Consider the following 26,808-nt stretch of genomic DNA (forward strand, 5'->3'; position numbering starts at 1 on the left):
ACTCCAGAGTTATGGCCCCCTGAATTTGTCAAAATTGTCCATTTTAGCTTTGTCCGCTCTCTAACTTGAACATTTCTCATCCAATTTCCACCAAACTTCATGAAAGTGTTTGTTGGTGAAATATCTAGGTCAAGTTCGATAACCAGCCTAATCGCTTTAGGCACTCCAGAGTTATGGCCCCCTGAATTTATCAAAATTGGCCATTTTAGCTTTGTCTACTCTCAAACTTGAACAGTTTTTATCCGAATTTCACCAAACTTGCTACTATAAATGTTTGTTGGTTTATATGCTGGCAAAGTTCTATAACCAGCCAGGCTCTTCAGGATTATGGCCCTTGAATTGGTCAAAATTTGCCATTTTTGCTTTGTCCACTGTCTAATTTGAACAGTTATCATCTGATCTTCACCAAACTTGCTGAAAATATTTGTTGGTAAAATAAATCGGTCAAGTATGATAATCAGCCAAATGCCCCGAAGCACTCCAAGAAATTATTGATGGGCGTATTTTGTGAGTGTCACTCTTGTTTGATCAATTGCAAACAAGTCTTGACTATTTGGAAATTGGAAGAAATTAAAAATATTGATATATTCATTTCATTCTCTCTATGAGTCTGAAAGTCATCAAGTTTAATAGACAGCAGATTTTGTATCAAATTTAAGGGGAAGGTAAGCCCTTCTAAGAGAAGGTAAATTGTCTTTGAAATTTTTAAGAACTTGTTAATCAAAAAATTGACTATTTCAAAGAGTAAAAACAAGGGATTAAACGATGTAAGGTGCTAACGGAGTCAGCGCATATTATGTTGAAAATACCAATGTTATTCATTATAGTATTATATAAATTATATCCTTTGTAATTATTTATGAAGAATTTCCCAATTTTGCCAAAATTGACACGAAAATTCCCAATCTCACGGGTATAGGTCATATTCCCAAAATACGGAAAAAAACCCCTGGATCGATGTTTTAAATTGATATTGACATATCAAAATGCAATGACTTTGACTATAAGCGTATTGAAAAAAAGTTGAACAGGTTTGAGAACTTTTTTAGGAGCGATTTAAACATCAGGGATGGTAAAATTCCGGATTAATCTGGAATTCCGGATTTAAGGTCTCACGGATCGATTTTGAGATTAATGTAAATCCGTTGAGTTTTTTCTAGGGGGGGTGGGGGGGGGGGGGGGAGGGGGACAGGGAGCGATTCTAGCTCAGATCGAACAATATGGGTACAAAAGGTGAGTTTTCCGGAAGTGTAAAGCCGGAAATTATCGAACCTATTTACGTCTTGGCAGTCGAGCTATATGATTGGTTAGGCTATCATCGGGTGATTACGGAAATTACCGATGGGACTAGAAGACAGTATCCGAATATGACAGACGACGAAGACGAATAAACGAGTATTGGAAAAAAAAACGACCACCACCAACTTCTAAAAACATTGATTCGTCGATTTAAAGGTATATTTGCTATTTATTTTTAAGAGAAATTCCCGTAACGTTTCTTTTTAAGTTAATAGAATGTGATCAAACTGAGAATGGCTTTTGCGCATGTAGCAATATTTCGGACATCGCGATTCGGATTGTGTCATAATAATCGATTTTTATTTTACAAATTTTATTTGGCCGATTGAAGTTTATGCTGTTAAACCGTTTCTTTATTGTTCCCATAATGTTTGAAGCATTGTTCTCAATAAGAAGTGGCTGTTGACTATACATAATGGAAGGTTCAAATGAAAATTAAAAAAAAATGAATACATATTTTGTAGTAGTATAATATATATTAAGTAGGAGCAGTCAGTTTATTTTCTATTTGAGACAGTTTAACAAAAGTTCCTGAGGACCCAGTTTGAGTGAGATTTAATTACTAAAGTTGTAATTTGAATTTCCAGGTATGTTGATGGTTCCAAAAGTCAGGGATGAACAGACAGCTCGGCCAGTGCATCCAGTTGTTCCTGTCAGTGACTGACAATTCAATACAGAGGCCATGATACTTGGATTTATGGCTGAACATGACCTTCCATACTCCCTGGCACCACATGTAGTGAGTCTTACTTAAGACACTTGCCAAAGATACAAAAGCTCTAAGTGAATTAAAACTTCAAAGGTGTACAGCATCATATAAGATGACTTATGGAGAGGCAAGCCATTTCAATGATGAACTTGTGGAGGAGTTAAGTGAAACTCGGTTTTGTTTGAACTTAGACGGGTCAACAAACACAAACAATGAGAAAACTGTTGCAGCTATTTTTCTGCTAGAAAGAAATAGTGTTGAGACATTTGGCCTCCCAAAAAATCACAAGGGCTGATTCTGAATCAATTTTCAAGGAGTTTGAAAGACTGTTTGAAAGACTTGAACTGACGTGGGACAATCTGGACAATCTAATTTGTGTGCTACTGGACTCATGTAACACCATGAGGGGAAATTGTTTTGGCTTTGAGACCAGAATACGTCAACTTGTCCCTCACCTCATAGACATTGATGGCGACACAGTCCAACATGACCACAACGGCTCACTGCCAAAGCATTTACACTCCCGTTTGGATATTACTTGGAATAATAATTAATAATATTATATTCTCATCAAATGTGCAGATAATGGAATAAATACTCTTTATGATATATAAAAATTGAATAAATAACACTTTTACAATAAACATTTGCAAGCTTGATTGATATGTTGTTCATTATTATAAATCAAACATCCCACAGTGTAGACTGTTCATACACAGGCATTTGATCATAGCCAGTTGAGTTTTATGGGAAGTGGACAACTGAACCAAAATGTCAGGTACATGTCTTATGCCTGTGACTTCAGGTAAAAAAGTAAATTTAACTTTGTTTGAAGACAAAGGTGTTTAACTTCACTGCTAAGATTCCTGATAATTGTTCTGATTGCGGATGTCTCCTGTTGAACATAATTATATCTACCAAACCGAAAGGTGTACTCCTTGAACACTATTCTAAGGCAAAAAAGGGTATGAGAAACCCTGAAATACTGAAAGCTTCGGGGGGCTTTGCCCCCCCTTGTCCCCCCACCGCCTTTAGCGGCCCCCTGAACCCCACGCAGACATTTTCAGGATTGGCAACTTGGCTCTGTTATCATCCCTGAAACATGGATACCGAATGTGCTGACATCACCTGGGAAAAAACAGTTGTCCCCCTTATTTTTAAAGATACTTATTAATTTTAAGGTTATTTATAGTGTTTAAATAAACAAAGTAACAGGATAAATAGAATACTAGGTTAGTGCCGTGGATGGAGAAAATTTATCTGGCTCGGCTGTGGAATTTAAATTCCTCCACCTTGCCAGATAAACTTCCTCCATCTACGGCACTAACCTAGTATTCTCTATATAAAGGAACAGAAGTTTGGCAATATTTATCAAGCTACACCTGGATTTCTGGTATCCATTATAACACACATATATGTAATTGAATCTGATCTAGACTTTCTCAATGTTTGCAAAAAAATGAAAAGTGTACACTATGAAAGAACCAAAATTTGATGTTTAATGTGGCTATTAACCCTTTAGCTGCTAAGGGCGTCACAAGTCGTTCACCGATAATCCCATTCACAGTGCTAAGTGCATCATATGTCGTTCTCATTAGTGACTCTGTTTACATCCTTTCCGCGATATAAATAGAACGACATGCGCAGTGAATCATATCCGTAAAAATGGCTTCCGACTCAGAAGACGACGTTTACAATGACTGATTTGTTCGCAATTTATTAGATAGTGACGATGACTCAGATGATTCTTTCGATGGATTTGACCCTGTTCGACCACGACAAAACTACAACATTCTTCTAGAGATGCCATTGTGGCCAGAAAACAACGTGGAGATCGAGGCTGATAGGGAAGCAGGGTGGACTGGAAATGAAACCTTTCCAACTGTGATGCCATTCAATGGTGGTGGGACGATAAACATTGAGATGGACTCGCATAATCCCCTTGACTATATGAAATTGTTCATTGACAACTAATTTTTAGCTCTACTGGCCAACGGCCAGAAGAGCTTATGCGATGGTAATGTGTACGTAGTATGTGCATCCGTGCGTCTGTGCGGTCGTGCGTCTGTAAACAATTGCTTGTGAACACGATACAGTCTTCAGTTTTGATTGTATCTCGATGAAACTTGTACAGTATCTAGATATCCATTAGAGCTCGGTTCCTTTCGAAAACCAGCCAGATCCGCCCATGCATGCCTAGATTATGGCCCTTGATAGTATAAAAAAATGCTATTGTGTAAACAATTGGTTGTGAACACAATACAGTCTTCAGTTTTGATTATATCTCGATGAAACTTGTACAGTATCTAGATATCCATTAGAGCTTGGTTCCTTTCGAAAACCAGCCAGATCCGCCCATGCATGCCTAGATTATGGCCCTTGATAGTATAAAAAAATGCTATTGTGTAAACAATTGGTTGTGAACACGATACAGTCTTCAGTTTTGATTATATCTCGATGAAACTTGTACAGTATCTAGATATCCATTAGAGCTTGGTTCCTTTCGAAAACCAGCAAGATCCGCCCATGAATGCCTAGATTATGGGCCATGAAAGTTTTAAAGAAATGCTTTCTATTTTTAGCCAGGTCTGCATGAGCGAATTCTATTTTTAGCCAAGTTTACATTTATATGTTAATTCAAGTCTAGAGTTAAGGGAGACAATTTGCAAGTCTAGGATTTTGAGAGACAATTTGCTTTTTGCTTCTGCAGTTGATTTTGTGAATTACTCTGCCTTGTTCTTTTTGAAAGCCCAAAGGCCATTTTTTAGCTTTAAGTTCTGTAGTTTGCGCATTCATCTTAACAAAATTGGTTGTGAATGTTTAAGTTATGCACCTGGTGTCATTACTGGCCACACCCAGGGTTCACAGGTTTGGTAAACATAAATCTGGAAAGGTTTGAAAATCTTTTTGTGTGTTCGTGCATCCATCTCAGCACAATTGATTGTGAATGATTGATCAATGTTGTCCTAGGATGCCCTTGACTTTGACCTTTTGACCAACTTTTTTTAACTTTTAAAACTACAAAAATTTTTACTATGAGTACAGTTTTGAAAGCATTTTTTTTTGTCAGATGACTTACTTGGCACATATTAAAATAGTTCATGCAACTAATCTGCTTACAATACTTTCTGGGCTCAGATGTTGAACGTGCTACGTTTTCAGGTAACCCAAACACAAAACATAAACTATATGTCTGTTGCCTTTTACCCATACATACATGCTCTGGATTGATATGACCACAAAAGCCATGCCAGTAGAGCATAGGCCCTTTTGGGCCTCTTGTTTGAAGTCATGTGTAATGAGACCAATGCGCATGCAACAAACCAGATGGCAAACGAGGAACTGGCAACCCACAGTCGAATGAGGAAATGGGAGGACACAGGGCTTCCGTTAAAGGAAGTTTGGAAGTATATTACTCCCTAGAAATGGGTTAAAACTTCCAAATTGATTCCTTAGAAGTACAAAAACTTCCACATTTTTTAAGTAAACTTCCAAAGTTGAAAGCTTGGAAGTTCAAAATATCAAAACCTGGGAGGACGTCACCCTTAGTGAAATAAAGGTCTTTTTCGCGCTGGTCATCGCCATGGGACTAGTCTACACGTCGGACCTAGATGATTATTGGACTACAGATTATGTCACAGAAACTCCATTCTTCTCCAGATCTATGTCAAGGGACAGGTTTGTGCCATAAAATTTTATACATGTCTTTTTGATTCCAGATAATACAATTACGAGCTAAAAAAAACACAAGTCATATGTTTTATCAAAGTCCTTTTGTTGGTTTATCATTGTAAATAGTTTCAACAATTATTTAAAAGGTCAAGTAATAAGACAAACACACATGACAAAATATATTTCTGTAAAAGAAATGTACAAATATAAGCACAGGTACCACCAGCTGCAATGAATGTCTGCCATCCGCAATATCCGTCTATCTGAAAGAAAGTGTAAAGATATGAAATAACAGAATATTTTATTACCTTACAATCAATGAATGTTATTTTCTGTTTACAGATTCCTGAATATCCTGTCCAACTTTCATATTTCAACTGATGAAGATCGGACTGATAAGCTGAGACAGATCAGCCCCATAATTATCCGGACGTTGCAGCGCTTCTCTGAAGTGTACACCCCTGACGAAAACCTCATCTTTGGTGAGGCAACTTGTCCTTGGAAGGGTCGATTGAATATAAAGGTGTATAATAAGAACAACCTGCCAAGTTTGGTGTAAAGCTGTACACTGTTTGTGAAGCAGGTAGTGGATACTGCTTGGGTTACGACATTTACGCAGGACGCCAAGAAAATCAACATGCCCCGGACTACTATGAGGCCTTGACAGGAGAGACTCAGCACCTGACCAAAACTACATGCATTGTTATGAACTTGATGTCCAGGTGTGGGTTGCTGCATAAAGGCCATAAAGTATACATGGACAACTATAACACGTCCCCTGAACTCTTTCAGGAACTTGAACACATATGCGTGTGGAACCGAGTTGGTACACCCTTGGCCATCAAGAGTAAGCTTAAATTGAATGAAGGTGAAGTTCAATTAGGAAAAAAATGACTGATAATGTGTAAGGTTACATTTCAATACCTCCGGCTGGAGTCAATGGACGTAATTGCAGAGAAAATGTGTCAATAAAAGCATTCAAAACTTTTAAATTATATAAAAGTGTTTAGTTTAACAATATTCTTTATATCAAATCATATGGTGATGACAATGAACAGCTACATCAAAAATTGTCAACAAAAATAAGCTTTAAGATTTCTTCAAAAAAAATGTCACACCTGACATTTACCTGTACTGTAAAATGTCCATTTCAATGTATTTTTATGTGTTATCTGTGTAAATTATTATGTTGTTTTGTTATCCCCCGCCGAATCAAAGATTTCGGGAGGAGGATAATGTTTTGGCGTTGTCCGTCCGTCATTCCGTTCGTCCGTCCTCCCGTCCATCCAACCGTCCGGTACCATATCTTGGTAGGCATTGATCAGAAAATGTTTAAACGTGTTCAGAATGTTTCCCTTGATCATATCTCGACCTATTTTAAAAGTGGGTCACATGGTGTCAAAAACTAGGTCACTAGGTCAAATCTTAGAAAATCTTTGGAACATACTAGAGGCGTTGTACATGGTCAAATATTCATGAAACTTTACCAGAATGTTTTCCTTAATGAACTCTTGGTCATAAATAAAACTGGGTCAAATATGATCAAAAATTAGGTCATTAGGTCAAATCTTGGAAAAATCTTGTCCAGAACCATATCATGGTAATGATTGGTCAATTTATGTTCAAAATTGGTCATGATGTACCCCTTGGAGAAATATGGACCACTAAAAAAAGTGGGTCACATGGGGTCAAAAACTTGGTCAGTAGGTCAAATCTAAGAAAAATCTTTGGAACATACTAAAAGCATTATACATGGTCAAATATTTATAAAACTTAATCAAAATGTTTTCCTTGATGAAATTTTGGACTTATTTAAAACTTGGTCGGAAAATGTTCAAAGTTGGTAATGATGTACCCCTTGATGAAATATGGACTGCTTGTCACTAGGTCAAATTTTAGAAAAATCTTATATTCATGAAACTTGATCAGACTGTTTTCCTTGATGAACTCTTTGACATGTTTTAAACTGGGTCACATGTGATTAGAAATTAGGTCACTAGGTCAAATCTTTCAAAAATCTGTCCGAAACTATTTCATGGTGGTGATTGGTCTGATTAAGTTCAAACATTGTCAAAATGTTCTCTTAGGTTGAATTTCGACTGCATTTTAATAGTGGGTTTATGGGTCAAAAACTAGGTCACTAGGTCATATCTTACAGAAATCTTTGGAACACTCTTAGAGGCAATACGTCTGCTCTATTTTCTATGAAACTTAATCAGAATGCCTCAATGAAATCTTGGAATAATTTGAAACTAGTAGGTCATGTGGGGTCAAAAATGAGGTCACTGAGTCAAATCTTAAAAAAACCTTGTGGACACTCGAGAGGCTGTATTTTTTGCATATATCTGGACCAATCTTCATGAAACCTGATCAGAATGTTTGCCTTGATGAAATCTTAGATTAGTTTGGAACTGGGTAGCATGGAGTCATAAACTAGGTTTCTTTGTCAATTCTAAATGCTATATATATATATACAATATTTTATTTTTTTTCAAACTCATATATATATATTTCATCAACAATTGATTTCCATTCCTTGACTTAGCCCAATCAAGCAGGGGATATCAATTCAACGAATTTGCTTGTTTTTTCTTTAAATGTACAAATAGATAAATAAAATCTAAGAAATTGCTCAATAAAATTGTAGAACATTTGAAAACTTTTATTTTCTTGCCAATTAACTCACCTGAACAGGTAAAAAATTCTCAAAGTGTGTCGTCGAAAATGTCATGGTTGGAAAGAGTGATCTTTCGTGATTACACACATATAAGTCTTATGACTGTGTCTCTATTACTTCAATAGTTAGCCTTCATTACCAATTATGGTCAATTACTAAGAATTCCTGGTTATTTAATCAGCACTAATAAGCCATATTAGGCATTAATTACATAGCGGCTTAAGGGTTAAGTATGTGATGGTATAGATATGTCTTGACATCATTTCCTGAAAATAGGGAGATGCTCCCAAAAGCAGTAACATTTAGCTTCAAAATCATTGTTTCATGAAACCCTTGTTGTAAATGTTTCAATTTCCAGTGTCATATATCATGTTTTTTATTGCAGGTTAAAGGAACAAGAGCAGTATATAAAACAGTTGGAAAGTAAAAAACCCAAACTTGACAAAGGTAATTTTTTTATTTATTTAATAGTAATAGTATGTATGAAATTTTAGCAGCGGTGGAATTAAGCCCAAGCCCACACTCCTGATCCAGGCATGTGTTCATCTTGTCCTTGAACACAAGATAGTTTGTCATTTAAAAAAGAGCAATTTTTAGCTCAACTATTCAAAGAATAAGGAGAGCTATACTACTCACCCAAGCATCAGCGTTGGCGTCACACCTTGGTGAAGGTTTTGCGTGCAAGCACACAAAGGTTAAGATCTCGGCAACTACTTGAGGTATTGCATTGAGACTTTATCATGGGTAAAAGTTTTCCGTAAGTTAATACGGAATTCCGTATTTTCGGTCTTTCGTGGTAAAATTCTGTCGGCGATATCAGCCGAACGTTTCCAAAAATAGTCGGTTTTTTTTCGTAAAAAAGCATTGTCATTCCAATGTTCTCCGAATAACCTTGCCAGTTTTCGCGCCAACAAAAACTGGGATGGCGGAAAAAGCCAGTTTTCGCCGAATATTTACAGTCAGTATCCTTTACGACTTTTACGACATACCGCAAATTGGAGGCAAAAATAAACAATGAAATAAATTGAAATACTGCTGTCAAAATTGAACAATGAAGTTTGTACCCCCAGGGTATAATACTTAAGGGCTTGAACAGCCTGCAAAAAACAAATGGAGGTGGCAATGGCTGTCAAAAGTCGATTCGAAGGGTGTGAAATGGTTCGATTGGTAACTTAATAAAAATACAAAACACTATTCAATATAAATCTTTAATTGTATTTTGTTTTTCATTTTTTAACTTTTATTGAATGAGTTCCAGAGTTAAATGAATTCTTGATTAATGAGCAAGAATTAAAGTATTGAGGTATGTTTCTGTCAGGGGCCTTATGTACATGTATCACGGATGATAAAATTTTGGATGTATTTTCACGGATCAATTTTGAGATTAATGTAAATCCGTTCAGTTTATTTCTAGGGGGGAGGGGTACAGGGAGCGAATCGAGCTCAGTTCAAACAATATGGGTACGAAAGGTGAGTTTTCCGGAAGTGTAAAGCCGGAAATTAACGAACCTATTTACGTCTTGGCAATCGAGCTCTATGATTGGTTAAGATAGCATCCGGTGATTACGGAAATTACCGATGGGACTAGAAGACAGTATCCGGATATGACAGACAACGAAGACGAATAAACAGGTATTGGAAAATTGGGAAAAAAAACGACCACCACCAACTTCTAAAAACATCGATTCTTCAATTTTAAGGGTATATTTGCCATTTATTTTTAAGAGAAATTCCCGAAACATTTCTTTTTACGTTCATAGAAAGTGATCAAACTGATAATGAATTTTGCGCATGTAGCATTATTTCGGACATCCTGATTCTGATTGTGTCATAATCGATTTTTATTTTACAAATTTTATTTGGCCGATTGAAGTTTACGCTGTAAACCGTTTCTTTATTATGCTCATAATGTTTGAAGCATTGTTCTCAATTAGAAGTGGCTGTTGACCATAATGGGAGGTTCAAATGAAAATTAGTTTGGTTCAAATTTAAAAAAAAATGAATAAATATTTTGTAGTAGTAATACATATTACGTAGAGGCAGTCATTTTATTTTCTATTTGAGACAGTTCAACAAAACTTTTTGAGGACCCAGTTTGAGTGAGATTTAAATTCTATAGTTGTAATTTGTATTTCCAGGTATGTTGATGGTTACAAAAGTCAGGGATGAACAGACACCTCAGCCAGTGCATCCAGTTGTTCCTGTCAATGACTGACAATTCAATCCAGAGGTCATGATACTTGGATTTATGACTGAACATGCTCCCTGGCACCACAGTAGTGTGTCTTACTTAAGACACTTGCCAAAGATACAAAAGCTCTCAGCGAATTAAAACTTCAAAGGTGTACAGCATCATACAAGATGACTTATGGAGTGGCTAGCCATTTCAATGATGAACATGTGGAGGAGTTAATGGATCTTGGTTTTGTTTCAACTAAGACAAGTCAACAAACACAATGAGAAAACTGTTGCAGCTATTTTTCTGCTATAGAGAAAGAAATAGTGTTGAGACATTTGGCCTCCTTAAAATTCACAAGGGCTGATTCTGAATCAATTTTCATAGAATTTGAAAGCCTGTTAGAGAGGCTTGAACAGCCGTGGGACAATCTAGTTTGTGTGCTACTGGACTCGTGTAACACCAGGAGGGGAAAAATCTGGCTTAGGGACCAGAATACATCAAAGTCCAGGGCTTTTTCTATAGTACCTACGGGTCTAACTATCGGACCCATTCCCAAAGCAAAATATAAGATATTTTTCCCAATCTCCAGAAAAAAAATCCCAATAAAAAAAAAAAAAAAAAAAAAAAATGAATAATTTTTTTATTTTTTTTTTTTATTTTTATTTTTTTTTTTTTTTTTCGCTGTACTGGTTCATTTTCAACATCCTAATAAATTATGTGATGTAAAGTTTTTTTGATAATTGACCTCTGAAATAATTGATTTTCATCACATTCAGAGATCAGTATGAAATATGATCTGTCATGATTTATTGCAAAAGATATTTACACCCCAAAGATTGATATTTTTGGGGTCTTTTAAGGGGAAAATTAACTATTATTAAATCATTTCCTAAATCGCAGGAGACTAGACAGCTTTTTCTCCCACCTCAGATAAGTAGATCCAATAATTTAACCATGCTAGAAATACTTATCTTGCCCACGGGCGAAGATAAATTGCCTGTATGGAACTCCTTTAAATGGTCACCACATTGTAATTACCTCCCTGGTTGAAGACTGTCGTCTGTAGCATCATGGAAACCTTGTCTTGTGGCAATATTTAGAATGCTTATTTAGATACTTACATTCTTTTAACTGTAAAATTTCCCAATTTCGGCATTTTCACGACTCAAAATTTCCCAAAATGATTAGGGTCTTTTTCCCAATACGGGCAGAAAAAGCCCTGAAGTCCACCATGTCCACAACAGCTACGCTGCCAAAGCATTTGAGTCCTGTTTGGATATTACTTGGAATAATATATATATATATAATAATTGATAACATTATATTCTCATCAAATGTGCAGAAAATGGAATAAATACTGTTTACTGTGAAATCATTAATGTTCGTGGGGCATTAATGTTCGTGGTTTTCGTGGGTTGGGTGATCCACGAATTCAAGATCCCATGAAATATAAAGCCTTTATTCACTTTTTCAATTGCCTTGTTACGTACATACTCTAGTATACTATTTACAGAGGTCGCAGTATACAGTGTTAAAACCTGTCTCACTGTATAACTTACGATTATTATTCTGTTAATATAATATAACTGCCTTTAACAAATAATGAACCAAATCAATTAAATGTGTTTTATGCAGCAAATGACAGTTGTTTAAAAGTGTGCTGTTAATAAAAATCTCCAAGTTTACAAGATGTGCGTGATGAGTGTCTGTACTCGATTTTTTTATTTAACGAAATAATTAATTGATTACTATTACATTGAAGGTTACTAAGCACCGAACGTGACAATATACGCACATTTTCGGTGTTTTCACAGTTTGCAAAATTCTTAATTGGCATTCAATGGCTTCTGCTATCTGTATTTATGACCAGGGTACATCTTCTTTTATTACCTTTATTCCCCATTAAATCGATAAGTGACATGGGTATATGCACTAATTGGCATGTCGTACCACATTAGCGAGTGTCATAAACCGAGTGACAAAGAAGATGGAAATCACGGGCCAGCGCATGGATATTGTGCAGACGATCTAGGATTTTTTTTCATCAAACCACGAAATTTCATGCTCACGAACATTAATGATTTCACAGTATATGATACATAAAAATTGAATAATTAACACTTTTACAATAAACATTTGCAAGCATGATAATCGATATATTGTTCATTATAATTCAAACATCCCACAGTGTAGACTGTTCATACACAGGCATTTCATCATAGCCAGTTGAGTTTTATGGGAAGTGGACAACTGAACCAAAATGTCAGGTACATGTCTAATGCCTGTGACTTCAGGTAAAAAAAGGTAAATTTAGCTTTGTTTAAAGACAAAGGTGTTAAACTTCACTGCTAAGATTCCTGATAATTGTTCTGATTGTGGATGTCTTGTGTTGAACATAATTATATGTACCAAACCGAAAGGTGTACTCCTTGAACACTATTATAAGGCAAAAAAGGGTACTAGAATCCCTGAAATACGGAAAGCTTCGGGGGGGCTTTGTCCCCCTTGTCCCCCCACCAGGGCTTTGCCCTGGACCCATCGGAGCCCTTAAGCAGGCCCCTGAACCCCAGGCAGACATTTTCAGGATTGGCATCCTGGCTCTGTTAGCATCCCTGATGTATGTTGACAAAAGCTGCCAGAAATATTATATATATACAACACAGATTTGATTGATTAAAAGACAGGAAAAGCTTTGAAATGTGTTTTAAAATGCTTAATTCCTGGAGCTTCAGAGGGCCTCCGGCCCCCTGGACCCCTGGCCAGGGCTTTGCCCTGGACCCACCAGGTGCCCTGCGGCCTGGCCCCCAGCTGAATTTTTCAATACTTGCAAAATTTGCAACTTTCACCCATGCTTTATACAGTCAGGGATGTGATTTGTCCGCGGATTCGCGGAATTCCATGGATCTAATGGCGCCAGGGAGCCACCCTCCCCCCCCAAAAAAAATCCATTTTTTTCAGCTGATTTAAAAAGTTTCTAGAGTGCTTTTGGTTGTAAGAATTGCTATTCCAGTTAGCTTCAAATTTAAAGTCAGAAGAACCCTCAAAAGATCTTATAAAAAGCCAGTTTTTCTTTTACGGCAGTGTGCTTTTTGATCCCAGAACCCATGGCCGAAATGGTTTCAGCCCTACAGTTGCCAGATCAATCACATCCCTGACAGTGGTACTCAACCTTCCAACCTTCTTAATTAACCAAATTAGATACCGTATTATGCATAGGACACTCTTTTTTACCCAGATAATCGTCTTAAAAAATTGCCTGCGGCCTTTTTATGCTATTAGGATTTTATTCGTTTTAAACAAGTCCATTTCAGGCCGAAAATGTCGGACAGGAGACGAACGCAGTAATGGTAAATACCGATACTGTGTCCACCAAAGAGAACAACTGACGTAGATAAAATGACGCAAATTAACACACGCAGAAACATATTTAATGCTTACTTTAAAATGATTTATTGAGAAATAAATTGAAACCAAAACATGAGTATTTACTTTTTAACAAAGGGGTGCTACTCACAAAAATTAGATGTGAGTCAGCGCTTTAACTGGATTGAGTTATAATGGCAACGGAAAATAGGGATATGAGGTAAATAATATCAATTAAACGTTGTTCACGATTATAGCGTTTCGATATTCTACAAAAAAAATTGTTGTATGTTACTGTTTTAAAATAATAATAAAGGAATGTGCATACCGCAAAGTAGCATTATTGTCACTATCAAATCTTTCAAATGTGCGAAGGTGTGAAAACACTCGCTGTCTATCATTAGAAAAACATACGATAAACAATAGAACGAACTATTACCAATATAAAACAATAATAATATCCCAAATACACAAGACAGTTATCGAAATATGCCTTATATACTATTTTTATGCTCACCTGAGCACGAAGTGCTCAAGGTGAGCTATTGTGATCGCCCTGTGTCTGTCGTCATCCATCGTCAACAATTTGACTGTTAACCCTTTAGCGCATGTATACGAGATAGGCCGACATAGCTCATTAGCAGATGTATACGCATCTGGCCGACCGTATCCATTACTGAATGTAAATGCATGGCCCGCATATTTCAATAGGGTCATTTCAATATTTCAATTTTGCATCTTTCTTTTTGTAAACAATATCCCGGATGTTTATAAAATTAAAGTTTAACCTTTTGTGTATTGATTTTCCCATAAAAATATCGTCTGCTAAATTGAGAAGGTGTTTATACTCCCAATCGCAGGTGTGATATCCCATTGTGACGTAATAAGACCACGAGCTGAGTACTGTATGGAATTTCCCCCAAATTCATTGATGCGTTAATCATTAAATATATTACGTTAGTTCAGTTTACCATTAAAATCAATTGAGATTATATTTACTTAAAGGTAATATTTTGTTTACAAACAAAAGAAACAATTAGTAAATGAGAAAATGATGGGTAAATTTTCTGTGAAGCTGATATAATGTCCATCATAGTTTTGGCTGTAAAATAGGTCATGTGCAAGCGTTTTGTTTGATCTAGATCTTTTATTCATACCGGAAAATCATTTATCGGCTTTCTTTTTATGCCCCCGAAGGTGGGCATATTAAAATCGCACCGTCCGTCCGTCCGTCCGGGTCTGTAACTTTCCCTTGTATGGACAGATTTTAAAATAACTTGCCACGTGTGTTCTACATACCAAGACGACGTGTGGCGTGCAAGACTCGTGTCCCTACCTCAAAGGTCAAGGTCACACTTAGTGTTAATTCACAATGGAGTGCTGCATATAATGACATAGAGTATAGGTTGTCGTGTCCGGGCTGTAACTTTCTCTTGTATGGACAGATTTTAAAATAACGTGCCACATGTGTACCACATACCAAGACGACGTGTCGCGTGCAAGACCCGTGTCCCTACCTCAAAGGTCAAGGTCACACTTAGTGTTTATTCACAATAGAGTGCTGCATATAAGCATAGAGTATAGGTTGTCGTGTCCGGGCTGTAACTTTCCATCGTATGGACAGATTTTAAAATTACTTGCCACTTGTGTTCCACTTACCAAGACGACGTGTCGCGTGCAAGACCAGTGTCCCTACATCAAAGGTCAAGGTCACACTTAGTGTTTATTCACAATGGAGTGCTGCATATAAGGACATAGAGTATAGGTTGTCGTGTCCGGGCTGTAACTTTCTCTTGTATGGACAGATTTTAAAATAACGTGCCACATGTGTACCACATTACAAGACGACGTGTCGCCTGCAAGACCCGTGTCCCTACCTCAAAGGTCAAGGTCACACTTAGTGTTTATTCACAATAGAGTGCTGCATATAAGCATAGAGTATAGGTTGTCGTGTCCGGGCTGTAACTTTCCCTCGTATGAACAGATTTTAAAATAACTTGCCACATGTGTTCCACATACCAAGACGAAAGTGTTTATTCACAATGGAGTGCTGCATATAAAGACATAGAGTATAGGTTGTCGTGTCCGGGCTGTAACTTTCTCTTGTATGGTCAGATTTTAAAATAACTTGCCACATGTGTTCCACATACCAAGATGACGTGTCGCCTGCAAGACCCGTGTCCCTACCACAAAGGTCAAGGTCACACTTAGTGTTTATTCACAATGGAGTGCTGCATATAAAGACATAGAGTATAGTTTGTCATGTCCGGGCTGTAACTTTCCCTTGTATGGACAGATTTTAAAATAACTTGCCAAATGTGTTCCACATACCAAGACGACATGTCGCGTGCAAAACCCGTGTCCCTACCTCAAAGGTCAAGGTCACACTTAGTGTTTATTCACAATTGAGTGCTGCATATAAGGACATAGAGTATAGGTTGTTGTGTCCGGGCTGTAACTTTCTCTTGTATGGTCAGATTTTAAAATAACTTGCCACATGTGTTCCACATACCAAGACGATGTGTCGCCTGCAAGACCCGTGTCCCTACCTCAAAGGTCAAGGTCACACTTAGTGTTTATTCACAATGGAGTGTTGCATATAAGGACATAGAGTATAGGTTGTCGTGTCCGGGCTGTAACTTTCTCTTGTATGGACAGATTTTAAAATAACTTGCCACATGTGTTCCACATACCAAGACGACGTGTCGTGTGCAAGACCCGTGCCCTACCTCAAAGGTCAAGGTCACACATAGTGTTTATTCACAATGGAGTGCTGCATATAAGGACATAGAGTATAGGTTGTCATGTCAGGGCTGTAACTTTCCCTTGTATGGACAGATTTTAAAATAACTTGCCACATGTGTTCCACATACCAAGACGACGTGTCGCCTGCAAGACCCGTTTCCCTACCTCAAAGGTCAAGGTCACACTTAGTGTTTATTCATAATGGAGTGCTGCATACAAGGACATAGAGTATAGTTTGTCGTGTCCGGGCTGTAACTTTCCCTTGTATGGACAGATTTTAAAATAACTTGCTACATGTGTTCCACATACGAAGACGACGTGTCCTGTGCAAGACCCATGTCCCTACCTCTAAGGTGAAAGATACACTAAGTTTTTATTCACAAGGGAATTCTGAATATAAGGACATAACAGTGTAGGTTGTCAAGTATGGGTGGTATTTTTTATGTTCAGAGGAAATTTATAATAACTTGCCATATGTATTTGACACATAAAGGCAAGATCAACTTTTCATGTACTGACCTTGTTCGTAGGTCAATGTCACATTCGGGGGCATTCGTCACATACTGTGACAGCTCTTGTTTGTTAACAATTTTATGAGGGGGTAATAAAGTTAAACAGACACCTTGGACTGGATCTCTCAGCTGGATGACACCGGATATTCCTGACATATTTCTGTGTATTATACACAAGAACATAAATTGTCGGCTTTTTAATCCAGATGGGTCTTTTTATGCCCCCGAAGGTGGGCATATTAAAATCGCACCGTCCGTCCGGCCGGCCGGCTCTGTAACTTTCCCTTGTATGGACAGATTTTAAAATCACTTGCTACATGTGTTCCACATATGAAGACGACGTGTCTTGTGCAAGACCCATGTCCCTTCCTCTAAGGTGAAAGATAGTGTTTATTCACAAGGGAATTCTGAATATAAGGACATAACAGTGTAGGTTGTCAAGTATGGGTGGTATTTTTTTATGTTCAGAGGCAATTTAAAATAACTTGCCATATGTATTTGACACGTGAAGGCAAGATCAACTTTTCATGTACTGACCTTGTTCGTAGGTCAATGTCACATTCGGGGGCATTCGTCACATACTGTGACAGCTCTTGTTTATGATAGGGGTAATAAAATTTAGATCGATCTCAGCATTTTATAACCCTTTGATTTAATGCAATTATGACATTTCAAAGAAACGTTACAATTCCATCTTGGAAATACATTCACAGCTGAAATAAAATAATTTAATATTTCATCATTGACACCATTTATTAGATAATTTAATTATCTATAAAAAAAATGCATTCACATAAAAAAGATTTGGACACAATTATTTGGAGTAACATTGATTTTAAGGTCATACTGCTGTATTCATTTTCACATTTTCAAATATCCTGAAAAGTACAGAGAAGGACTGCTTATCAGTAAGTTGGCTATTGACTGGGAGGTGTAATCTGGCCACTTGTCTATGTGCTAAAGGGTTAACACTCTAGAGGTCACAATTTTGGCACAATCATAATGAAACTTGGTCAGAATGTTACCCTCAATAAAATCTTGGACGAGTACGATATTGGGTCATCTGAGGTTAAAAACTAGGTCACCAGGTCAACTTAAAGAAAAAGCTTGTTAACAATCTAGAGGTCACATTTATGACTGTATCTTCAGGAAACCAGGTCAGAATGTTAATATTAATGATCTCTAGGTCAAGTTCGAATCTGGGTCATGTGCGGTCAAAAACTAGGTCACCAGGTCAAATTGAAGGAAAAGCTTGATAACAATCTAGAGGTCACATTTATAAATGTTTCTTCATGAAAGTTGGTCAGAATGTTTATATTTATAATCTCTAAGTCAAGTTTAAATCTGGGTCATGTGCGGTCAAAAACTAGGTCAATAGGTCAAATCATAGGAAAAGCTTGTAAGCACTCTAGAGGTCACATTTATAACTGTATGTTTATGAAACTAAGTCAGAATGTTTATATTGATTGCTCTAGGCCAAGTTCGAATCTGGGTCATGTGCGGTCAAAAACTAGGTCACCAGGTCAAATTTAAGGAAAAGCTTTTTAACACTCTAGTGGTCACATTTATAACTGTATCTTCATGAAAGTTGGTCAGAATGTTAATATTATTAATCTCTAAGTCAAGTTGAAATCTGGGTCATGTGCGGTCAAAAACTAGGTCAATAGGTCAAATCACAGGAAAAGCTTGTTAGCACTTTAGAGGTCACATTTATAACTATATGTTTATGAAACTTTGTCAGAATGTTTATATTGATTAGCTCTAGGCCAAGTTTGAATCTTGGTCATGTGCAGTCAAAAACCAGGTCACTAGGTCAAATTTAAGGAAAAGCTTGTTAACACTCTAGAAGTCACATTTATGACTGTTTGTTCATGAAACTTGATCAGAATGTTATTCTTGATGGTCTTTAGGTAGAGTTTGAAACTGGGTAATCAGAGGTCAAAAACCAGGCCACTAGGTCAAATCATAGAAAAACTTTATAAACACTGTGGAAGTTACAATCTCTCTTTGATCACCATGAAACTATGTCAGAATGTTTGTGTTTATGAAGTCTATGTCAAGTTTTAAACTGGGTAACCTGAGTTCAAAAACTAGGTCACGAAGTCAAATCATAGAAAACATTGTTAAAACACAGTTGCGGCCATATTTTCTACTTGATCTATATAAAACCTGGTCAAAATGTACTTATTACAGCAAGGTAAGGTTTGCAACTGGGTCATCCGTGATAACACTTATTTCACACTTGAATTGGATCAGGTGAGCAATACAGGGCCTTCAGGGCCCTCTTGTTTTTATTGTTTTTACCTTTAGATATGTTATAAATTTTTTACCAACCTTAATTTTTCGGCTCCAATTTCAACATTTTTCTTGTGTCCTATCTTATATATAAGTGGTTTTACCCGTTATTTGCCTGCGTCCTATTTATGCTAGCGTCCTATACATAGTATAATGCGGTAACTCTAGTTTGCATTTAATGCAAATAATTGCCCTTTATTATTTTTGCGTGTAAGCACACATAGGTTAATATCTCAGCAACTACTTGAGGTATTGCATTGAGACTTTATACAATGGTACTTAACCATCAGCTTACTTAATTAACCAAGTTAGATAACTCTTGTTTGCATTGAATTCAAATAATTGCCCTAATCAAGTAAGATAACTCTTATCTTTCATAATATATAATTTTTGCCCCTATATTATGGGACTTAGAAATTCTGGTAAAGGTCTTGCATGTTAGCACACATAGGATAATATCTCAGCAACTACTTTATGTATTGCATTGAGACTTTATACAATGGTATTCAATCACCCATTCTAATTGAATAACCGAGTTAGGTTACTATATTTTGAAAATAATGGCCCTTTATTATTAGACTTAAAAATTATGGATAAAATTTTGCATGTAACCACGTTTATATTGATATCTCAGCATATTATGTATTGCATTGAAATCTAATCTAACAGTGATCAATGCATTTTTCGCCAAAACTTTTCAATCCTTACACTGAAGCAGCGGAATAGTCGAGCGTGCTGTCTGTGTGACAGCTCTTGTTGATAAATCATTTACATCCATCAGCAACAACAAAATTGACAATTAGAACAGTGCTTGAAATAAGCACAAGCCAGTATCCCTGCACATTTGTGAAATGTTTTCTTGGCTTGCTCAAATTCTATGTTTTATAAAGCAGAGCTTGCTAAGGCTTAAAAAAAAATACATTTGGTTCGGTTTACCCGACCCTACCTACGGAATAGGCGCTGACCCTACCGTTTTTATAGTCGGTTTGAAAAAAATAATGAAAAACTAAAAAAAATAAAAATAAATATTGTTTTTTCTTTTTTAGCTCTACTGGCCAAAGGCCAGAAGAGCTTATGCGATGGTAATGTGTACGTAGTATGTGCATCCGTGCGGTCGTGCGTTCGTGCGTCTGTAAACAATTGGTTGTGAACACGATACAATCTTCAGTTTTGATTGTATCTCGATGAAACTTGTACAGTATCTAGATATCCATTAGAGCTCGGTTCCTTTCGAAAACCAGCCAGATCCGCCCATAAATGCCTAGATTATGGGCCATGAAAGTTTTAAAGAAATGCTTTCTATTTTTAGCCAGGTCTGCATGAGCGAATTCTATTTTTAGCCAAGTTAACATGTACATGTAAATTCAAGTCTAGAGTTAAGGGAGACAATTTGCAAGTCTAGGATTTTGAGAGACAATTTGCTTTTTGCTTCTGCAGTTGATTTTGTGAATTACTCTGCCTTGTTCTTTTTGAAAGCCCAAAGGCCATTTTTTAGCTTTAAGTTCTGTAGTTTGTGCATTCATCTTAACAAAATTGGTTGTGAATATTTAAGTTATGCACCTGGTGTCATTACTGGCCACACCCAGGGTTCACAGTTTTGGTAAACATAAATCTGGAAAGGTTTGAAAATCTTTTTGTGTGTTCGTGCATCCATCTCAGCACAATTGATTGTGAATGTTTGTTCAAATTGATCAATGTTGTCCTGGATGCCGTTGACTTTGACCTTTTGACCATCTTTTTTTAACTTTTAAAACTACAGAAATTTTTACTATGAGTACAGTTTTGAAAGCATTTTTTTTTTGTCAGATGACTTTTACTTGGCACATATTAAAATAGTTCATGCAACTAATCTGCTTACAATACTTTCTGGGCTCAGATGTTGAACGTGCTACGTTTTCAGGTAACCCAAACACAAAACATAAACTATATGTCTGTTGCCTTTTACCCATACATACATGTACATGCTGTAGATTGATATGACCACAAAAGCCATGCCAGTAGAGCATAGGCCCTTTTGGGCCTCTTGTTTTAATTGCTTTTCAATATGTAGTTTAAATCCTTAAATGCTTATACAGAAGATAACTTTAACTCCATTCGCCAATGATGAAAATAACATTCTTATATAAAGCCTAATAAAAAAAAAAAAAAAAAATATATATGTATATATATAGTGTTTTAGCCAAGAATTAAAAAGGGCAGGGTGGGCAAAAAAAGGGCAGGGTGGGCAAAAATAGGGGCATGGTGCTTTTTGAAATGGGAAAACAATGCGCAGAATATTAGCTTTGTATTGTTGTATAATGACCATGTATCTTATCAAAGTACATGCATGTTCATGCACACATTGTAGTAATATCCCTACAGAGTACTCTTAATTCTTCTTTCTTGTTCCTTTTCACTTCAGACACATTCTTTGCCATCACCAGGGCTCTCACAAGGCTGTTTTTTTTGCGGGGGAGAACTCACTTCTCCCAACAGTCAAATTAGGGAGAAGTGGGGAGACTTTAAGGAGAAGAGATACTTATCTTAAAACCTGATATAAATATTGTGCCATGCCACAAAACTTTAAATTCATAGTCGAGCGCGCTGTCTCTGTGACAGCTCTTAATTCATTAATATAACATTTAAGCATTGCCTAAAATAAAATGTGACAAAATGTTTATGGACATGAATTTTTTTTGGTGGGGGGGGGGGGGGCAAATAGAAGCCAAATCATCCATGTACCCGTCCATTTATCATTCCTTCAGGCCGCCCATCCCACATTTTGTTAGGGCTATTTCTCAGCAACATCTGGCTTCTCTTCACTGAAAGGATGTGATGCTTCACTAACAAGAGGAGACACGCATATTTCTGTCTCCCCCATTCATGGGAAGCCATATTGTTCTTGCCCTGTCTATCAGACAGTCAGTCCTTCCGTCAGTAGGTCACACTTTGTTTCCGCTCATTGACTTGAGAATGCTAAGAGCTAGGAACCTACATACTTGGTATGCAGATTGGTTATGACAACTGGATGATCGGTATTGATTTTGAGATCAGAAAGTCTAAGGTCATGTTCGTGATGACCTTGAGGTGAAAAAACAGTTTCCGCTCAATAACTGAAGATCCTGGGTATGCAAGTTGGTCATGACTTGGAGATGACCCCTATAAATTTTGAGATCAGTAGGTCAAAGATCCAGGTGATCGTCAGGTTAAAAATGATAAGTTGGAGGTGACCAGAAGCCGAAAAATGGTTTCTGCTCAATAACTAAAGAACACTATCTTGCGCCCAGGAACTTCATACCATGCCAGCTGAGGGTTTTCGCTAGGCCTTTATGACTTGTTTAGTCTGACGTGCCTTCCAGCGAGGAGGCTTATTACCGACACGCATTCATTGCATCGATATGCCTTAATCCCCACAGTGACTAGCCTTATCAAAACAGTATTCAATATTGACAACAAAGCTTCGACTTTCATACAAGTTGACCGATAGTAAGAAGGCGTGTCGGGAATATTTTGCTTGATGCATCATCCAATTGCTTTCGCGGCTCGCCCCAACTCCTCCCATAATAAATTGGCATTAGGTGTGAAATTTAATGGATCTTCATCTTTCCAATCAATAACATTATTGGCCTTCGTTTAAAAATAAACAATGATGAGTTAATTGATGGACATACTCCATTTGTAATTTAACGCGAAAATTTCACGCCCCACACAGCAACAAAATTCCGTCAAGTTGAAATTTTGGCCAAGGTTTGCATCTTAAAAATACAAGCAAATCTTAAATAGTTCTCAGGTGTAGAAGAAGAAAATAGCATAGTCATTTATAGACTGAGAAATATTTTCATATCTTTTCTGTCAAAAACATTATTTAGAAATTAACATGGTTATCTTGTTTGTTCATCAGTTTTTACCTGTGGTGACCTATCTGATAACCCTGTGGAATTCATGTGATTCCTCACCCTGACATTGCAAATGTGTATCAGAAATCAAGCATGACAAATTAAGTTGAATTTTTGATAGTCTCCTATCTGAATGAATGAGTGTTTGATTTATTACTTTATTGCACGTTATTATTATTTTGCGATTTCACATGATCCCTGATTTTTATGTACAAGGACAGCAGATTCGAGGGAGGCCACGTTTTACTCATTTCAGTGGGTACGTCGCTGGTGTCGTAACTACTCACTACCATGTGAAATTGTTTATTACAAACACTACATGGAATACATAAAAATATGAAGAACGAGAACTTTATAGTTGGACTATATTGCGGATTACTTTAGCAAAATGTATAGTTGGACTATATAGAAGATTAGTTTTGCTAAGAACGCAGGAAATCGCACCATTTGCATTAAAATTATAAAAAAAATCTCAATGTAAAACCCCATTTGTTAGTCCCGACAAGCCTTCAGAAAATCCTGGCAGAAACACTGTGCCAGTTGGTCATGACTAGTAGATGACCTATTGATTTTGAGATCAGAAGGTCAAAGGTGAAGGTCGTGGTGACCTTGAGGGAAAAAAAAGGTTTGTGCTCAATAACTGAAGATCCTTTGGGTCCAAAAACTTATCTTTATACTTAATATAAGTTGGTTTTGACTGGTAGATGAGATCAGTAGACCCAAGGTCAATGTTGTGGGGACCTTCAGGTGAAGGACGATATGTTGGCGGTAATCTTAAGCTGAAAAATGGTTTCTGCTCAATAACTAAAGAATGCTTGCACCAAGGAACTTCATTCTATACATTAAAGTTGGTCATGACCCCTATTGAATATGAGTTGAGAAGGTCATTAGGTCAAGGTTGCGGTAACTTTGAGGTGAAAAATTCTGCTCAATTTACTTAAGGTTCTTTGGGTCAGGAACTTCATACTTAATATGCAGATTTGTCATGACTAATAGATGACCCCTATTGATTTTGAGATCAGAAGGTCAAAGGTGAAGGTCGCAGTGACCGTGATGTGAAAAAACTTAAGAACATTTTGGCCTAGGATAGTCATACTTCGTATGCAAGTTAGTCATGATAAGTAGATGATCCTCAATTATTTTGAGGGCAGTAGGTCAAGGTTGTGACCTTTAGGTGAAATTGTTTATTACAAACACTACATGGAATACATAAAAATATGAAGAACAAGAACTTTATAGTTGGACTATATTGCGGATTACTTTAGCAAAAGGTATAGTTGGACTATATAGAAGATTAGTTTTGCTAAGAACGCAGGAAATCGCACCATTTGCATTAAAATTATAAAAAAAAATCTCAATGTAAAACCCCATTTGTTAGTCCCGACAAGCCTTCAGAAAATCCTGGCAGAAACCCTGTGCCAGTTGGTCATGACTAGTAGATGACCTATTGATTTTGAGATCAGAAGGTCAAAGGTGAAGGTCGCGGTGACCTTGAGGGAAAAAAAAGGTTTGTGCTCAATAACTGAAGATCCTTTGGGTCCAAAAACTTATCTTTATACTTAATATAAGTTGGTTTTGACTGGTAGATGAGATCAGTAGACCCAAGGTCAATGTTGTGGGGACCTTCAGGTGAAGGACGATATGTTGGCGGTAATCTTAAGCTGAAAAATGGTTTCTGCTCAATAACTAAAGAATGCTTGCACCAAGGAACTTCATTCTATACATTAAAGTTGGTCATGACCCCTATTGAATATGAGTTGAGAAGGTCATTAGGTCAAGGTTGCGGTAACTTTGAGGTGAAAAATTCTGCTCAATTTACTTAAGGTTCTTTGGGTCAGGAACTTCATACTTCATATGCAGATTTGTCATGACTAATAGATGACCCCTATTGATTTTGAGATCAGAAGGTCAAAGGTGAAGGTCGCAGTGACCGTGATGTGAAAAAACTTAAGAACATTTTGGCCTAGGATAGTCATACTTCGTATGCAAGTTAGTCATGATAAGTAGATGAACCTCAATTATTTTGAGGGCAGTAGGTCAAGGTTGTGACCTTTAGGTGAAAAACAAATAGTTGGTCAACAGTCTGTAAGTCATACTTCATTTCTGCTTAATAACTAAAGAATACTTGGTACCAAGAACTTCATACCTGGACTCAGGAACTTCAAACTTAGTATGCAGGTTGATCATGACCAGTAGATGACCCCTATTGATTTTGAGATCATTAGGTTAAGGGTCAAAGTCCTAGTGACATGGAGGTGAAAATAATTCCGCTCAATAACTTAAGATCCTTTGGTTCCAGGAAGTTCATACTTGGAGATCAGGTTGGCCTTGATATTAATCTAAAAAATGGCTTTTGCTAAATAGCTGAAGAAGGCTTGCACCCAGGAACTCCATACTTGGTATATTGATGGGACAATCTCCAAGGTCACTGTTTGTGCGTCTCCTGTCCAAAAGTACAAATTTCATGTCCATCATTGATCATTTCTTAGATACGACCATGATGGGGGAGATGAGCGTTTTTAAAAAAAACTTTTTTGAATCTTACATACATGACGGTTTGTTAGTCCAGTGATGTCATGAATAAAAAAAAATTGGGAATTCCATTTTATGCCCCCGAAGGTGGGCATATTAAAATCGCACCGTCCGTCCTTCCGTCCGTCTGTGTGTCTGGCTCAATAACTCGTGTCTGGGCTGTAACTTTCCCTTGTATGGACAGATTTTAAAATAACTTGCCACTTGTGTTCAGCATAACAAGACGACATGTCGGGTGCAAGAACCGTGTCCCTACCTCCAAGGTCAAGGTCACACTTACGTGTTTATTCACAATGGAATGCTGCATATAAGGACATAGAATATAGGTTGTCGTGTCCGGGCTGTAACTTTCCCTTGTATGGACAGATTTTAAAATAACTTGCTACATGTGTTAGGCATACCAAGACGACGTGTCGCGCGAAAGAACCGTGTCCCTACCTCTTAGGTCAAGGTCACACTTAGGTGTTTATTCACAATGGAATGCTGCATATAAGGACATAGAGTATAGGTTGTCGTGTCCGGACTGTAACTTTCCCTTGTATAGACAGATTTTAAAATAACTTTCCACATGTGTTTGACATACCAAGACGACGTGTCGCGTGCAAGAACCGTGTCCCTACCTCTAAGGTCAAGGTCACACTTAGGTGTTTATTCACAATGGAATGCTGCATATAAGGACATAGAGTATAGGTTGTCGTGTCCAGGCTGTAACTTTCCCTTGTATGGATAAAATTTAAAATAACTTGCCACATGTGTTCGACATACCAAGATGACGTGTCGCGTGCTAGAACCGTGTCCCTACCTCAAAGGTCAAGGTCACACTTAGGTGTTTATTCACAATGGAGTGCTGCATATAAGGATACAGAGTATTGGTTGTTATTTAACCTTTTCTTGTATGGACAGATTTGAAAATAACTTGCCACATGTGTTCGACATACCAAGACAACATG

At 37.1% G+C, this 26,808-nt stretch overlaps 1 protein-coding gene across 1 annotated transcript in view; it reads left to right on the plus strand.

Annotated features, from left to right (window-relative positions):
* Window positions 1–26,808, plus strand: part of LOC128238149 (pre-mRNA-splicing regulator WTAP-like) — a 77,597-nt gene that overhangs the window by 32,638 nt on the left and 18,151 nt on the right. Inside the window, exon 4 of the mRNA XM_052953731.1 lies at window positions 8,743–8,804. Within this exon, the coding sequence (XP_052809691.1) occupies window positions 8,743–8,804 (62 nt within the window). The remainder of the gene's footprint in view (window positions 1–8,742; window positions 8,805–26,808) is intronic.

Source organism: Mya arenaria, chromosome 6, assembly GCF_026914265.1.
Source record: "Mya arenaria isolate MELC-2E11 chromosome 6, ASM2691426v1".
In the NCBI taxonomy this organism is placed as follows: domain Eukaryota; kingdom Metazoa; phylum Mollusca; class Bivalvia; order Myida; family Myidae; genus Mya; species Mya arenaria.